The sequence below is a fragment of the Gouania willdenowi genome, chromosome 5 (genome assembly GCF_900634775.1).
Source record: "Gouania willdenowi chromosome 5, fGouWil2.1, whole genome shotgun sequence".
In the NCBI taxonomy this organism is placed as follows: Eukaryota; Metazoa; Chordata; class Actinopteri; order Blenniiformes; family Gobiesocidae; genus Gouania; species Gouania willdenowi.
Window position 1 is genome coordinate 4,606,456 of NC_041048.1, and position 17,098 is coordinate 4,623,553.

The 17,098-nt window shown below is 37.8% G+C and overlaps 2 protein-coding genes across 4 annotated transcripts in view; one reads left to right on the top strand and one right to left on the bottom strand.

Moving 5' to 3' along the window:
• cenpp (centromere protein P) overlaps positions 1–17,098 on the bottom strand; it is a 91,559-nt gene that overhangs the window by 28,025 nt on the left and 46,436 nt on the right. The window lies entirely within an intron of this gene.
• aspn (asporin (LRR class 1)) lies at positions 7,240–16,763 on the top strand. Of its 2 annotated transcripts, none has more exons than XM_028446188.1 (8): positions 7,240–7,460; positions 10,470–10,742; positions 12,245–12,357; positions 13,963–14,176; positions 14,332–14,442; positions 14,582–14,675; positions 15,030–15,168; positions 15,930–16,763. In XM_028446188.1, exons 2-8 carry the CDS (start codon positions 10,511–10,513, stop codon positions 16,125–16,127), a joined length of 1,101 nt encoding a protein of 366 aa, XP_028301989.1. In that variant the 5' UTR covers positions 7,240–7,460; positions 10,470–10,510; the 3' UTR covers positions 16,128–16,763. The 2 variants fall into 2 exon arrangements, with proteins under 2 accessions (XP_028301989.1, XP_028301990.1); XM_028446189.1 differs by having other exon boundaries at positions 10,474–10,742.

The window sequence follows — 17,098 nt, forward strand, 5'->3', positions numbered from 1 at the left end:
GACTTTCAAATTTGACGACTTTAGACTTGGCTTGACAAAATCACGAAGGACTTAACTTTAGTTAGACTTAAAATGACTTGTGACTTAACTTGCACCAATTCACTCAGCAAGACTTGACTTCCTACCCTTCCATGACAAAATATTTTATAAAATGCAATTATTATTAACGAGCAATATAACTGCTCAAACCCCTGCAGGATGACGCTATGCCATCAGAAGGCAAACAGGAGTTTGATAGACAGGTCCACCTTTATAAAAACTGACAGCCAATCAAAAAGAAGCTGGGCTGGAACGTGTGCGCACTAGCATAAAAAAATCATTCCAAGAGTGATATCCTTTGGATTTAAGAATTATACTGTGATTATTTATTGTTCTACTTCCATGTATGATTATTGTTTGTTTGGTTAACAGAGGAACTGTGAAAACTGTAAAATCTAAAAAGACGCAGGATTGATTTGATCAAAACATTATGTCAGATAATTTCACTATTATTCAACAAATATGTTCTCTGTTCAAGTAACTCATTGTTTGTATCAGTTGAATACACTGTGTAAAATGTCACTAGCTGTGTTACATTATGTACTCAAGCCTTGACTTGACTTGACTGTTTTGTTAACAAAACTCAAGACTTACTTGAGAAGCAGTGATTTGTTCCCACCTCTGTAGGAGAGGGTACTACGGTATATTTTCATGCTTTTTTTTTTTTTGAACATCCAGAACAATCCGGATGCCGGAAAGAACAGTTGAAGTTAGAAAAAAACACACAGGAAATGTTGTTGGGTGCCAATAGACACAAATAGTAATATGTTTACTTGAAATACAATGAATTGCTTATATTTGGTCTACCAACTTGTTGCAGACTTTGCATCTCAAGAAATCTGTCTTGATTGGGAATACATAAAGCCTAAAGCAATGCATAATTCTCAGAGAGCTATAAAGTCTTTTTGAAAACAGTTAATGAATGCCTTATGTTATTTGGAAGGTCTGAACCATTGTTACACACAACACATTCATTCAGTCGAAACTTGTCTCTAAGCCCGTCAGCCCTCAGAATGGAAACAGAGCTGTGATGAGTAATACTGTGTGAATGAGGATAACATGTGGAGATCTTTTCTATCCTCCATTTCAAAAATATTTTTCACTGAAACTCAGAGGTTTTAGATCATTTGCTGCAGAAGCAGACGGGAAGATAAACACTTCCAGTGAGAGCCACAAACGTCTCACTTTCTGCTCTGGCAAGACACGTTAGAAATCAAGGGAAGCTTTATGCAGACACGAGTGATTCTGACACGGTCAGTTTAAAGACACAGACAGTCATCATATTAACAGATCTCAGCTGGAAACATTCACTCTGATGAGCTGAGAGTCAAAGATGTTCAGCTTTCCTGAAGAAAAGGTCAGATTCTTTACAATGTTCCAAGAACAGCAGCTGTTTAAGGAATCACTTTGAGCTTCTAATCACATGACATAACAATAGTCAGATGACCCCATAAAGGCACACCAGGAGAGTGTGTAATATTAATATGAATAAGAACGACTTGGATTTATGTGGAAAATGTCTTAGTTGAGACACAAACCAGTCTTACAGATGAAGGTAAGTTCCATTAGTAAACATAGTAAGCCAAGGGCAGCTCATCAGACCACTGAACATGTTTATTTATACCTTTTAATACATGACAAAAAGGGTAAAAGGACAAAAAGAACATACCAGCAAAGACTAGGATAACATTTCCAACATCAACTCGTTTACAAATAATTTAACTTAATAAATCTAGCCTTAGTCCACAGTGATCAATTCTGCCAATAATAGAGATGACGTACCTTGTACGGATTCAAGTCATGTGTGTTATATGTGCCATATACCATTGTACTTAATTTAACCTGTGTGTCTGAGTGAGTGTGTTTTCAACTTTGTAAAAGCACTTTGAGCTGCATTGTTTATGTATAAAAAGCATTTTTTATAAATAAAGATTGATTGATTGATTTATATTTTTACATAAACTGCATTGACTGGCAAATAAAACTATGGGACGTGAACAACGACAAAATGAAAGAGAGAGCAAAGGTAAAAAAACAGAAGGTGAAAGCTGCTGGAGACGATTTTTTAGATCAGATAAAGACATATAGGCTTTGTAGATCAATTAATTAAAGATTATTTTGCACAAAAAAAAAGTGTAAAAGGTTAAAATTGCTGCTCTAAAGTTTGTTTACATTGCATTGTGGGATGTGGAGTCAGATGCAGTAAAGAGTTTTTACTACATTCTTACTGTCATTTCATGAATTTGACGACAAAAAACTCTGACAAACTTGCAGAAGTTGCAGAAAAACAATGGTGGATGTTTACTTTGGGGCTTACACAAAAATATCACAATCTGAGGTGATGTCAGGGAGAACACCGGGAACAAACTAGAATGAAATTGGAGTAAAATGAATCAATGTCGTCCTTGTCTGGCAAAGAAACACAAGAAATCATGATTTTTGAAAATATTAATAACAGTGTTTACAGTGCAGATGAAAATTAATTTTTGAGCTGCAATTTCAACATTTTATATCTTTTTTTTTTTAGCAAATTATCTTTGATTTATTGATCTATGAGGCTGAAACTATGTTTTTTCTGATAATTGTTTTTTGTGTCCAGCAGCTTTAAAGCCTTTGCCCATTATAATCCTCAAATGCAACAAAGTCATTTCTAAATGTATAGATTTCAAAATAAAAAACCTGAAACCCAAACAACCACTGAGTATCCATCCATCTAACAATCCATCTATGCCTATTGATACCTTAACAGAGATGAGATCCTGGAAAGTCGTCAGTCCATTTCTCAAATCAAGCTGCCTTTACTAATAAAACTGAAAAGTACCTGTACGACTCCAACTAGAAAGTAACATTCAGTACTTTAAATCCATAAATGTTGTGCCTGCCAAAGGGGACTGTGAGGTAAAGGCATGTGTGAGAATTGGCCTGATGTGTTCACAAGCGGCTGCCGCAGGTACAAATTTAAAACGCTCATAAAAGGTTTCCTGGAAACCAGACATTTCTGTGGCACTAAAGCGACAGCATCATCATCACCACCATGCAAACTGCCTCAATGGATCCTGCTGTGAAAAAGGCACAGATGGAGGAAAGTCTCAGAAAGCAAGAACTCAAGCAGCTCCAGCCGGGCAGGGGCCTTCACAGGCGCCTAAAGGGTAGGAAAGTATGAGATCCTGTTAGAGCGTCTGACCACCTCCCATCAGGAACGCAGACCATCTTCCATGAGGAAATCATCTCTCAGATTCAACTCTAAATGATTACACCATAGGGTTTTATTTTAATACCACAAACCAATTTCCCTTCTGGAACTGTTGAGGTTGCTGAATTAAAACCATTTGATTTTAAAACTATCACATGAGACTTACAATGTATTTAATCTCAGAACATGCACAGAAACTAGCAAAAGGAGAACATATTGTATATAACAAAAAAGGACTTTATTTTAGCATAGAACACAAATGATCCTTAGTTTTAGTCATAAACACAAAGGTATCTAAATGTCAGTGAATTGTTTCAGCACACTGTAGGTAAGCAGGAAACAAACTGGGCCTGAATCATGAATATTTAACTTCACACAGCAGGTGAAGGTGCTTTGCTGTTCTGTCTATTAGAAGAAAACAACCACAAATATGCATAAACATGATGCTACGCCAGTGAAATAATCAACTTTTAAATGAAAGGCATGCTTTATCCATATTAGCTGTCGAGGGTTTTTACTTGCAAATCTAGCAAGTTAATTAGCATCAGAGCTACTTGTGACCAAGATTAGTTTCTGTACAAAATTAACCACCAGGTTTTTCTTTTATCTTTATTTTTTTACCAGTGGTTCCCTATCTTTTGTGCATTGCCGACCCATACCAAGCAACTTTTCTGCAGCCTGGTAAACCAAAGTGCTGCACGCACGCTTTTGCCTCATGTTGACCTTTTAAAAGCAGGAGTGAAAAAAATATATACCCGGAAAACTCATGACAATGAAATACATATCCAACTGTATAGTCTTCCCTTGCGGGGCCGATACTAAACAGTCCACAAAAAAAGTACAGTTTGCGGCCCGGTAGTTGGAGTCCTCTGCTTTAGATTGCTGTTTCTTACATGCTGCTGTATGAGATTTAATTTGTCCATCTTTGAATTCATATCTTTAGCTAAACCTATTCAGCCTGAAAACTACGGCACCCCAGATATGACACAATAAAAAAAGAATAAATTGGGGCCATGAAATACTAATACCACGACTGTTGTAAACAGGAAGTTACGTGTTTTTGCTCTTTGTCAACCCTGTGTTTTTATTGTATCTTAAAATGTATATATTTCTACAACTACCCCGTTGGCTGAGTGGTTAATGCAGTGGTTGCTGCTTCATTTTCTTTCTCAATCGTGTAGGATCACGACCAGGCAAAACAGGCAGTAGGACCCAGAGGCCAGGCAGACACAGAAGAAGGTTTGATGTGGGTTTCATTCAAACAATAGTTCATAGTTTGACTGGTATGGCTAGAAGAGGGTTCCCAGAGCACTCACATAGGATACAAATTAGCATTTTGTGGCCACATTTTTTTTTTTACCATGTCATGTCTGGGGCTCCATAGAAAATTCTTATCTGTACTGTTTGTGGTTAATTTAAGCTCAAATTTGCTTATTCAAGCATCCTAAAGGCATAGTTCTTACTTTTCTTTACTATAGCCCATCTCAAGATTAGCAGGGACAAATGGCGGCAGATACACACTTATATCAAGGCACTAATTAGAAACCCTAACAACAGAAAAAACCTAAATCAAATTAAATCAATAAAAACAACCTGGTGCTAGATAGATATAGCAATAATGTTGATATAGAAAAACAGCTCAATGATATGAAAGTGGCCTGTTGGCTTTTTGATGATTAGATGATCCTATAATGGGATTTGTATGATTTGGAAAATATGACTGTCACACTGAGTAGAGATGCAGTATAGAATACAGACCCCATCCCACTGTGGTCCAAACCAGGACATATTTGGACGGTCTGGCATAGCCACGAGTTGTTCAGTTCCAGCTCAACTCAGCAAAAAATACCAACAATGAATGGAAAAAGAAGTTGTGTAACTTCTAAAATCCAAAGGGAGCACCCTCATGTTAGCTTTTCCATTCCTGGGAGGTATTTCTCATTCCTGCCATGAATATAAAGCTGAAGGATTTCCTGTTGTGCCTCATTAAGACCCATCATGCAGAGAGAAAGTTTAATTAAATGTTTACATTAGCAACATGCCTCACAGCGTACAAAATCCCAATAGAAAATTCATAATTAAAATGTCACTAAATGTAACATTAACCCAGTTCATATACTCGTCGGTCCTTTGAGCTCTTTGAGTAGCAAATCAACCCAGTTTCAAAGGGCATTAGCAATTACTGGTAGCCAGTAGGCATAACTAACATAAGGTTCACCATTCTCGAGTCAAGTTGCAGGCATGGCAAGTCATCCCAGATAGTCTTCTCTCTGTTAACAGATTCCAGCTTCCCATAACAAGATATATATTCCATACCCGTATAAATCCTCTAGCATGTAGTAGACATCATACAAGGTCATCTTGTTAACTGGTTTAACATGAACTTCTCCGAAATAAGGTTCCCAACCAGGGATCGAGTTCATTAAAATTTTCAAACTAAGGATAAGTAGGGACTGTTTGATATTATATGTTCTTACAACTAAAACTTAAAGGACATTCATTTTCCATACATCTGAATTTATTGAGTTCCTTAATGTCCGGAATCTGGGTGATTCATCTTGTAATACACACCAAAAAAAAAATCCCAATTAATGGTCTTAATTCCTATTCCTAAAACTTTAATTTTCTGCTTGTCTTATGTATTCACACCGATGGATCCTAGAGCGGTAAAAAAGCTCTAGGATTTGTTTGTTTGGCTAGTCCGCCTCGTTTGGTCGGTGTGAATACGTAAACAAAGTCTAGAGCGGATCAAAGGGAGGAGAATCAAGCGATTATTTTGGTCGGTCTCGGAGCGGATCAAACACAGGAAGTATCAGCGATGACGTAGAGCGCAGGGCATTGTGGGTGATAAGCATAGCCAGCAATGGCGTAAAACGGAGCTTTAAAACTACCAAAAGCACAGCAACTTGTTGCTGCTCCATTCTTGAGTGTTGTGAAAGAACAAACGGAGAAGGAATACGTTTCTGTGAACTCTTAAGCATTCGCTTTGAACCATAGTTGAGAGCCTCTGCGTCAGGTTTCTGTTTCTCTGCCTAGAAAAGTCTCTACTCCAGTAACGCCGTCAACAAGCGGTTAGCTGATGTAACTTCACCAGAGGTTGTTTGGAGCGGATCAGAAGTTGCGCTCTGAACACAAATCAAGCCAAACCAAAGTGGTAAAATTATCATCTGTCCTCTAACTAAACCGGTGTGAATGCAACCTGAATATTTAAGGTCATCCACTATCCTGCTTCACTGTAACTCAACAAACATCTTCTCCAACACACCCACCAGAAACTTCAGGTCAGCCTCTTTCTTAACATATCTTGGCCATCAGTCGAATTTAAAAAAGTAAATCTCAAATTTAACAGATAATCATTTTAGATCGGTTTTAGAATCAATTAAAATAGTTTTTTTTTAAAACAATTTTACGGGTCTTTTCTAGGTTTCTTCATGTCAAAAACATACACACTCCAAAAACAAAAACAAAAAAATGATTTAATTAAATAGAAAAGTAGTAGCTTTTGTTGGTGATGACCTCACACCCAGTCTGAGATTGTAAATACTGCAGCCAATCAAAGTACACCTTGAACAGGTTATCATATAACCTCTAACAACCACGGTGTTTGCTTTAATTCTGCTAACATACAAGTTTTATATTATGCTTCCCCTTCATGTAACCACAGCATTTGAACAAATACAGCTACACCACAGAGGTTTCAAGTGGTTCGCTTTTTTCTTTCTTTCAGTTTCTAGACAGATGCCTCATCCAAACACACCCTGGGAGGCTCCCCTTCTATCCTGTTCATGTTCCCCTCAGAGAATCACAAACAGCAACCACAGTTCCTGGTTTGAGTCAGTGTCTGCAGAACTTGGTGATCAAGGGAAGTGTTTACATTATATAGAAACATATGAATGCATAAGTGTGAATGTAACCATCCTGGCATCGCTTCAAAGCTTCTGATGAACACATGACTAATGATCTCTACAATTCCTGTTCACTGCTAGACATGCAGATGCAAGGTTCCCTCTAAGTGAGCTCCTTCCTGAAACTGAACCTCTCCCTTGAACAGTTTTTCCATCAGTGGGGTTGTCCTGGGCTGTTTCTTTTTCTTTTTTTCTGAAGAGAAGGAGTGATGCTGTTTGTCTTTCACAGGGAATGTACTGAGTCCAGGTCTTCCAGCTGGATTGTGTGGCTGCTCTGCTTGTGTGTGGTTTAAATCAGGACAGAAACACACCTGACGGCTAAGGTAGGACACATCCTTTATCATTATTCACACATATCCAGTTTTAGGTGATGACATTTGTCCTGTTTTTTTGTTTCAATAAAATGTGGGTAGTGTTAAGGTCAGGTGTTTTACAAATCTTCTCAACAGTCTTTTTGTTACAGCTTTAACGTGTAATAAACAGTTATAAAACCTGACATCCCGACAGTCTGGAAATAGTGTTTTGCTTGGCATTTATTTGCTACTTGTTTGCAATCAAACCAAAATCACAAACCACCAGTCAGTCAATATTTACTAAGCACTGATCCAAGAACTTGATGGAAAACATGTTTTATTCTGATTTGCATTCAAAGCAAACGAAGCATTTAACGTATATAAAAAATACATATAAGGAAAATTAAACATTTCTGAAGCTATTATCATCCAAAACTGTTCTGTTTGTATTTTTTGTTAACACACCCAATTAGATGTTTCCTAAGCACGTGAACAAAAATTATTATTGATAATAATACCCACCCATTATTATCAAACGATATTTAATTCAGAAAACCACGAGAATACCTTCATTACAAAAACATGAAACGTAAATTTCTTTTGGTTAATTAAAAAAAACATTTATTCGTCGTCTTAGGTTGACAGTCACCACATGTAGTGGAATCTTTTTGACAAATATGCTTGTGTTTTTTCTTCTTTACACAATAATTAGGTAATAAATAATTGTTTTTTCCTGAAAAGAAAACAAATTGGTGTGTATTTATAAATGATTGGTCTTACTTTCTGTTAATTACTCGATTAATCGACAAAATACTTAATTACCAAAATATTCGATAGCAGCAGCCCTGCTTGTTGTGTTCTGCTTCACCTGTATTACAAGTACTTTTGTCGTTCTGTTTTAAGTGTACTATAGGACCCTTTCAGTGTAAGGGTGTTTCCCTTAATGACAAGCCATAATTCTACTGAAGCAAAACAGTAAAACTCAGATTTGTCATTTTTGTCTAAAGGCATGGTTCAGTCTGAACTTGCTTTGAGGATCTGAAAATTGTCATCTAGTGTAGATATGTATGAGTCATGTCATACAAATATAACTTAGACGTTAATGATCGGAAGACCTCTGTTTTATAAAATGCAGACCACTTCAGAAGGGTCGTTTGAATGTAAATATCTAAGTAATGAGAAGTAAAGCCTTTTAATGTTAAGCCTGGCTTTGGTTGTTTACAACAAAGTGAAACAACAGAAAAATCCTCACCAAATGGTGGCCCGGGTTTCAAACAAAGATGAAAACAGTTCTTTATGGTAAACACATGGGGACTGCTAGGCTCTCTGGGTGCAGAGGAAGGGTCTGTGCTGGGCTGTGTTTGCTGTCGCAGCAGGATGGTCGACCACCACCACGACCACATATTTGTGGGTTTACTGCATATCCAAGGGAAGAAGTCAGCACTCACCACGAATAGCTGCATGCAAAACTACTCTCTCCAGCTGCGACTATATTACAGGATGATGAAATGCTCGTGAATAGGTATAAGCAGGAGAAACATTTATCCTGGCATCACTGACTTACTTCCAAATGAGGCTTTCAGACCTTTGGGAAAAGAGAACGGCGGAAAAAAGCAGCACTTCTGAAAGTGATCTCAAGTCATCCGCGTTACCTTTCACCATTGATGCTTTGAACAATTTAGTCTCAATTCAGCATGCAGTGGAAACGCCAAAGTCCAATACTAAAAACAACATACTGAAGGAAAAAGGTCACGTTTTATTGACCATGTAGAGTTCCTGTTTAACTAGAGCCGATTTTTCCTATGTAGATCATATGGATGTGCAGCCACCGGAAGCTCCAGAAGCAGATACAACAGTCACTCACGATTCATCTTTAATAGGGCCTCCGATTTTCTGTTTCAAAATGTCCTAATTTCAGTTTCAGGGTTTACCCATTTCTGCATCACGTCCGTTTCACTTTACACTTTCCCGTTTAACCATCTTCGCCTGTTCCCACTGGTTACTAGCAAAGAGCTAAGATTGTCTTTTCTGGCCTAAGAATTGTATCTAGAAAAAACATGACTAGAGATGGAGCTTGTGAATACCATTTGTATTAGTCACACATGAGTTTCAGTTCAGCCAGGAGTTACATACTACTTATAAAGGTAATGGTCGTTGTGTTAACGCCATCTTATTATATAAAATATATGCTATCTGTGTTGTTTACCAATGGAAAATATAGTGTTGTTATTTGGTTTTGCACAAGTATTCATAATTTTCTGGTCTGTAGCACATAGAACCATTTGTAGAGGCTCCAATTTTCCATTTTGAAATCTCCCCAATTCCACTTGGCAGTTCACCCATCAGTTTATCATTTTTGATTTTGTTTCCATTTCATCAGCTTTCATTACTGGCTTTTAAACTTCCCAAAATCATGCCAAATATGCTTAATGAGGTTATTTAAGTTAACGATCACTCAAAATTGGAGCCCTTACAATTGTTTGTTTCCAACAAAAAAGTATTTAACTTAAGAAACTAGACCCTATTACACCTGCACTGTCTTAGAATTTTATCCAAGAATTAATCAATTCCATCCTTCCTTCTTTCCTAGTCAAGTCTATTGCAGCAGATACCAGTCTAAATTTGGCACAATGCAGGGTAAACCCTCGACAGGTCTATTACAGGGCAAACACTTTCACACATTTATTTCATATCACTCAAAGCATTATTTTTTTAAACCCAACATTTCCACATTTAACACAAGCAGCGATGGAAATAAAACTTTGTCAACGAGAAACAAACAGCTAATTCAGTCTCAGTGGCTGATTTTTGCTTCAGTCAGGGTTAATACAAAAGAATGCAAGAACACAACAGGTCAGAGGGATGGAATCAGTCAAAACAGCTATAAAAATGGTTGATCTGTTCAGTTTTTACATTTTGAAACAATATTTGATGTCTTTTTTAATGCAATGGCTAATACATTCTCCATAAATTTCAATGATGTCCCATGTTTTATACAAGCTTAATCATAATGCACTGTCCAATCTTGTTTGTTGTAAGTCAGTTTCTTCTGGAAGCTTCTTGGCCAACATAAAACAATTATGAAAGCCTTCCTCTTGCTCTGCCTATTGGCTTTGGGCAAAGCCAAGCCCTACCAACCAATCGACGTAATGGACTTCATGAAAAACTATGACATCATGATGGCGGATTCAGACGATGATGACGATGACGACGACAATGATGATGATGATGATGACAATTATGATGATAAAGATGAGAACTGCCCAGCAAACTGTCGGTGCTCACCTCGAGTCGTCCAGTGCTCAGATCAAGGTGAGGAAAATGTGTAAAATTTGAATGCTTAAAACTCACCGCTGGAGGCCACATGTCTGATATTTTTACTAGCTTTTTTTTCTGTGACTCTTTACTGGCCAAAAAATAACAGAAATAGTCCAAGAGCTCTTTTACTGACACTGTGTACACATAGGCTTTACAATGAAACAAGATAATGTAGATTACTTACCTGTATTTTAGGTTAATTATCCATCCAAGAAAACTACCTGACCACAACATTCTACTGTTAAAGGTAGGGTAGGTAATTTTCTCCAGATGCACTTTTTAAGTTTTTAGTTGGAATTTTCTTTATGTCCTGAGAAAAATTAAGATCTTATGTGCTCTGAAAAAGGAACGAAGAAAATCTGTCATTTGTAGCAGCTGTAAACCTGTAAAAACTTCGACCAATGAATAAAGACGGTTCGTTTTTTTAACCAATCATGTCTCCCTGTCTCCCTGCTTGTTCTCGACCCCTCGCGTGCACGAGCATACATTCAAATCGTGTCACCGGTGACGGACTTAAAACTGAGTTTTTGGTCTCATACGTAAGATAAAGTTTAGTGTTTACTTACTGCTGAATGAGACATGAGATGATGAAGTTTCGACACATTACAAGCGATGAGCTGAGGTCCGCTTCTGGAGCAGCGGTGCTCGTGCATGTGAATGAGACGGAGCACAGAGGGGAGGAGGTAGAGGGGCAAAGGCGGAGCCGTCGTGGAAGCTACATTCAAAATCATGACAGCTTTCCAAAATCACATACCCTGCCTTTAAGTTTTGACATTTGTTACAGTGCTGTCACCAAAGTTCAAGAGACTACAGATTAGACAACACTAAAGGCATACCTTCACCCTCACTAGGTCATGGACTTAAAAATTCAACACTCCTTTAAAATTTGCCTTTATCATTCAGAATGAACTATTACTCAACTAATCTATCACTTTAAAAAACAAAGACTACCATGTTGTAGATTAATTTCAGGCCTGTAAATAGCACTGTAGTGTTCAAATTTAAACACACATAGTATTGCATAATTTCACTTCACATGGCAGTTTCTGGTAAATAAGTAATAAACTGGATAACATCACAACAAACAAAACAACTAAAACTGGTTAGATTAAATAATAATCTATGAACTAAGATGGAAACTAAGATGGAAACGTTAAACCATGTGACTTCTACTGCTCAATGAGATTCAGATATTACTGTAATTTAATATAAATATGCCTGATACTTTGAAAGATGTTAACTTGTCGGAACTTTCTAGTGCTTTGCTTACTTTCAACTGCAAATTACAGCTGTAATTCACACATGTCCTGAATTCAGCAGAACAAACCTTGATTAAATAATAAATCCATTTATTGGACCGCAGTCTAGAAATCTGACAGCTTGTCAGCTTCTCCAAATAATCTGTAATTGTCAGGGCTTTTACAAAACCTACAAACCTTTCTCTTTTTTTGACAAAGCTTTGTCTTTAAGCAGAATTTATGGTTTTCTACCAACAGGTCTGATTTCCATTCCTGAGAAGATTCCTGAGGACACAGTCATCATTGATCTGCAAAACAATGACATCACTGACATTAAGGAGGGCGACTTTAAAGGCCTCAGCAAGCTTTATGTAAGGAAAACACATCAAACAAACTCAATCATGCTTTACTAATGAGCACCACGAGCCTTTATTGTAGAGGCACATCTGGTATTTAATCCATGTGGTAAAAACTGAGAGAGCAAAATAAATCTCCATTTCCAGAATCTTCAGCCGGACTGCAGGGAAGGTTCAAGTCTAAGCACTGCAGACAGCCACAGTATTTGATATGTCTTGCATGGGTGTTTTATTACAAGATTAAAGATTAAATCAGGGCTTTTGCCTTTAATTGGCCATGTAATGTTATTACATACATGGAATTTGTCCTCTGCATTTAACCCATCCCTGAGGAGCAGTGGGCAGCCATTTTTGCAGCGCCTGTGGAGCAGGCAACCCTCCGATTACAAGCCCAGCGTCCTTAACCACTAGGCCACCACTCCCCTTACAAAGTTACTAAACAAAAACAGGTCAAGCACAGCTTCAGATGTTGATCATCTTTGAACGCACAAAAAAGTATTACCTGTCATTGTCACTCAGTCCTTCAATAATTTATCTTCGAGACCTGCTTTTTCTTGATTAAATCCCAGGGTTCTGCTGTAGCCCATTCCAGATTACAACAGGGTAGGTTACACCCAGGGTAGGTTAAACCCTGGGCTGTAAGCCAGTCCATTGCATGGCACCCCACAAACATTGCCTATCCTGTGTGGGAAGATCAAAATCATTTTCATCATTTAATCCAGTCACGTGTTCACCTGCCAGTGTTTTCTGAGATCCCTGTAGACTTAAACATCCACACTGGATGTCTGAAAACGTGAAAGCAGCAATAACTCCACCCAGGATGTAAAATCAATGCTTTCTGAGCCTCAGGACACAAGTGATCAGCATCTTGTTGCTGTTATTGTTACAAGATAGTAAGAAACAGCACTTTGATAGGCGTCCAAGACCACAGCTTGACTTGATTAAACATCCAGCTGAGGAGAAGCCCCAACTTTGATCAAGCTGCAATTTTCTCCGCTGCAAATGAACAACACTGAGGCCTCATTCTTGGGATAGCATCAGAGAATAACAGCATTATAGTTAGCTGTTGAAACCCTCTCAGTGGTAAAGAAAGTACACACCTGAAAATATTTAGGTTTGAATGTAGTTGTTCAAGTACAAATAAGAAAAATACAAATTCCACAAAGAAAAGTCGAGTTGATTCGTTCCAGGAAACAATCCTAGAAGCTTCATACGATTAAGAGTTATATCAGATTAAGAGTTACCATTTAAGAAAGGTGCTTCAGCCTGGACCAAAGATGGTTTGTCTTTCACAGGGTGAAAACAGACAATAGCAAGCAAACTCGGTATTTATCTTTCTACAACTAACTACAATTAAGCAAGCAATCACACACTCAAAGTACCCAAAAGAAACCCATACCAACTCAAGAGTAGGCAAATGTTTAACACAACACCTTCTAGTTGAGAGATAGTGAAGCAAAGCTCCTGTTATAATCATGGAATATAATCACTCAACTGTTATTAGACTAAGATATTTTAAATGTTTTTTTGTGTACTAATACAACACTTAAGTTTCTTTACGGTGAAAGATGCCTACATTTTTGTCTGAATTTTAATAAAGAATATTGCTTTCTTAAACAGGGTCTGTTTCTGATCAACAATAAGATCTCGAAGATTCATCCCAAGGCCTTTAGAAATATGGACAACCTAAGACTTCTGTATTTGTCCTATAACCTGCTGACGGAGATCCCGGCAAATCTGCCGCCCAACGTCATCGAGCTGCGTTTCCACGAAAACCAGATCAATCGAATTCAGAAAAACGCCTTCAAAGGCCTCCAAAAACTTCACGTGCTGGGTAAGATAAGGTTTTAGCTCATCTACTCCATGCAACAGTACATCCATCCTCCATCCGTCAATCGTCATTTAATCCCTCATTTTTGGGGATAGGATTCCTGAGCCTATCCATTACTTAAGTCACTAATCTTTTTAATACCTTGTCTTTTCATACAGAGCTGGGTGCCAACCCTTTGGCCAACAGTGGAATTGAACTTGGAGCATTTAATGACGTATCAACTCTTTATGTCGGTATGGCAGAGGCTAAACTAACTGCAGTGCCCAAAGGTAGGACACTCACCAAGAACAAGCTGTTTAAATAAAGAAGATATTTACACACCCTCTAGGTTAATGTGACATTTTCATTGGCGCATGTGTTCTATTGTGCTTGGTACAATTACTAAATTTGCTCTTCTGCTTTTTCAAGACCTCCCATCCTCCATAACAGAGTTAAGTCTGGACTACAATAAGATTGCTAAAGTGGAAGTAGAAGACTTCATAAGATATAAAAACCTGCAAAGGTACAGCTCCAACACACTACCCTGAAAAAAACAATAATTGTAAAACATGTCTAAAATTTCCTTTTCTCTTAAAGTGTTTTCAATTATTCATTTTTTTCACAAAAAAAAAACTTAAATGGCCCCGGCTTTCCAGGGTTAAACTAATTGTAAATCGTAACAGAATCTGATCCCTCTAATGACAAAATGACTAATTCTTTACATAAACTCTATTACAACGGGCTTGGAGTTACTTCTTTGTAGCAAAAATGTTTGAATTCATATAGTAACACCCTCTACTGACATTGTGTTACCTTGTGTATGAAATGCGCTACACAAAATAAATTTGATTCTTTTTGCCTATTTCTCTTTCTGTAGGCTGGGACTTGGTTTCAACCAGATTAAGTTTGTAGAAAACGGCAGCTTCGTCAGCACCCCAAGAATCCGAGAGATTCACTTGGAGCATAACCGCCTTAAAAAGGTCCCACCGAGTCTCAACGCTCTGCGCTACCTTCAGGTGAAAAACAAGTTTACCCAAATCCTGCAAGATCAAGAGCTTCCTGATCGTTATCTTGTCTACAAAGGGAAAGCAACACATTTCAGGAAATACTACTGTTTGTGTCTGATTGCCTTCACTACAACCAAACATAGAGAAAGACAATGAAACATTCATGCAACAGTGGCTTAAAATGCCCTCAATATAAAGTTTCAACACTAGATAAAACTAAGGAAGCTTTTAGAGTTGGTGAGATATCTCGTTAAGACTTGGGGTGTTCTGAGTGTTTTGGTTCAATGGTTAATCCTGTCTTTTGGTTTGTATTTATAAGTTTGTCTGTGTGGGCTCTGGTAATGTATCATGTGTTTTTATTTAGTTCCTAATTTAAATCCAAGACATTACAAAGAACAAGTACTCATTGTTCTCAAGCACACCTTAGGAGGTAATCGGGAAATTGGTGCAAACCTGGGTGGTGTTTTTTTCTTTTTTTGCTACACATTTGATGTATTTTTTTGCATGATTTCATACCTTAAAATACAATCCATTGTGAGCAGCCACCATATTCAGACAAATGTGACTTGAATTTGTTGATTCCGGTATAGTCTTTACCTGATTTCTTTGATTTTCTATTCATTAAGGTATTTAGGGCTTTTCTCTACCGTTAGAGATCTTTCTGCCAGATGTATGTGGCCCAGGATGGCCTTACATGTTACAAAATGTTAAAACAAACATCAGTGAAAAAGCATGAGAAATGATTCCTCAAACTCTTTCTGTGCCTTTAGGTGATTTACCTTCATGGCAACAAAATCAGCAGCGTGGGAGTCAACGACTTTTGCCCTCTAACGCCCTATGCCAAGAAGAACCTGTACACAGGCATCAGTCTGTTCGCCAACCCAGTGAAATACTGGAACATCCAGCCTGCCACATTTCGCTGTGTAACTGGGCGAAGGGGCGTTCAGCTCGGGAACTTCAGAAAGTAGAGAGAAGAACGAACACTGGGAAAAATTACACCTGTTCACACAATTCAAATGTTTTAAATGTAGTGAAGTATATCAGAATCTCTAGCTCACGTTTTATTGATTCAAATGAAACAGTTTTCATTCAGGGGCAAAAGAAGATTAAAATATATGTATCAGCTAGTGCACAGGGAAATGTTTTTAGCAGATGAGCTGAGCCTTGCTCTCTCCTGGTAGCATGCAAGCATTTATAGGAATGGGATGCCCCCTGCTGGTCACTTTATAAGTTGCATAATACTTGACAAATATGTTGACATCCTCATAAGCTTTTTCAACAACAACAACAAAACTCAGAAATATTATATTATTGTACAATTTTCACTTCAAGCTGCAATATTTGGTGCAATAAGTCACTTTGAAACCTTGCATCTCTGTGAATGTTTATCTAACAGGGTGTTCTGCATTTGCTTAGAAGTCACACATACAATTTGGATCACACAGATTAACAAAAAATACAATGTGTCTTTTGGAGGGCTGTAAATGACTGGTATAACTGGGCACAATTTTCAAATCAGACATTAAAACTTATTCATTAGACTGCTGTTCAAACATGTTCCCTCTGTATGGTGCTATATTTATTAAGGTTGTGTACAAAATAAACGTTGAACAGCTTTTTCATGTCTGCTGTTGTTGAATGGAAATTCAAATTATGCTATCCTTACCCTTACCCTATCTGTGGAGTTAGCAGGGTAGCAAAACATTTTGTAGCGGGTTTAAATTTCAAGACTCAGCGTTACGCTTGTATGTGTTTTCTACTACATGATATCTATATATCACATGTACCAACACACGTATATTTGTAGAGGTGGGATGATACACTGAGTTCACAATATGAAACAGACCCTAGGTTCCCAAAGTGGGATACGGGTACCCACTGGGGCAGGCGCATCTCACCCGTGGGGGATGCAACACCCTCACTTTCATGAAAACAAAAA

Coding starts and splice junctions, on each gene's coding strand:
- aspn (XM_028446188.1), top strand. CDS start 10,511: ATGAAAGCCTTCCTCTTGCTCTGCCTATTGGCTTTGGGCAAAGCCAAG. Junction 10,743..12,244: donor CGTCCAGTGCTCAGATCAAG/GTGAGGAAAATG, acceptor TTCTACCAACAG/GTCTGATTTCCATTCCTGAG. Junction 14,177..14,331: donor CCAAAAACTTCACGTGCTGG/GTAAGATAAGGT, acceptor CTTTTCATACAG/AGCTGGGTGCCAACCCTTTG.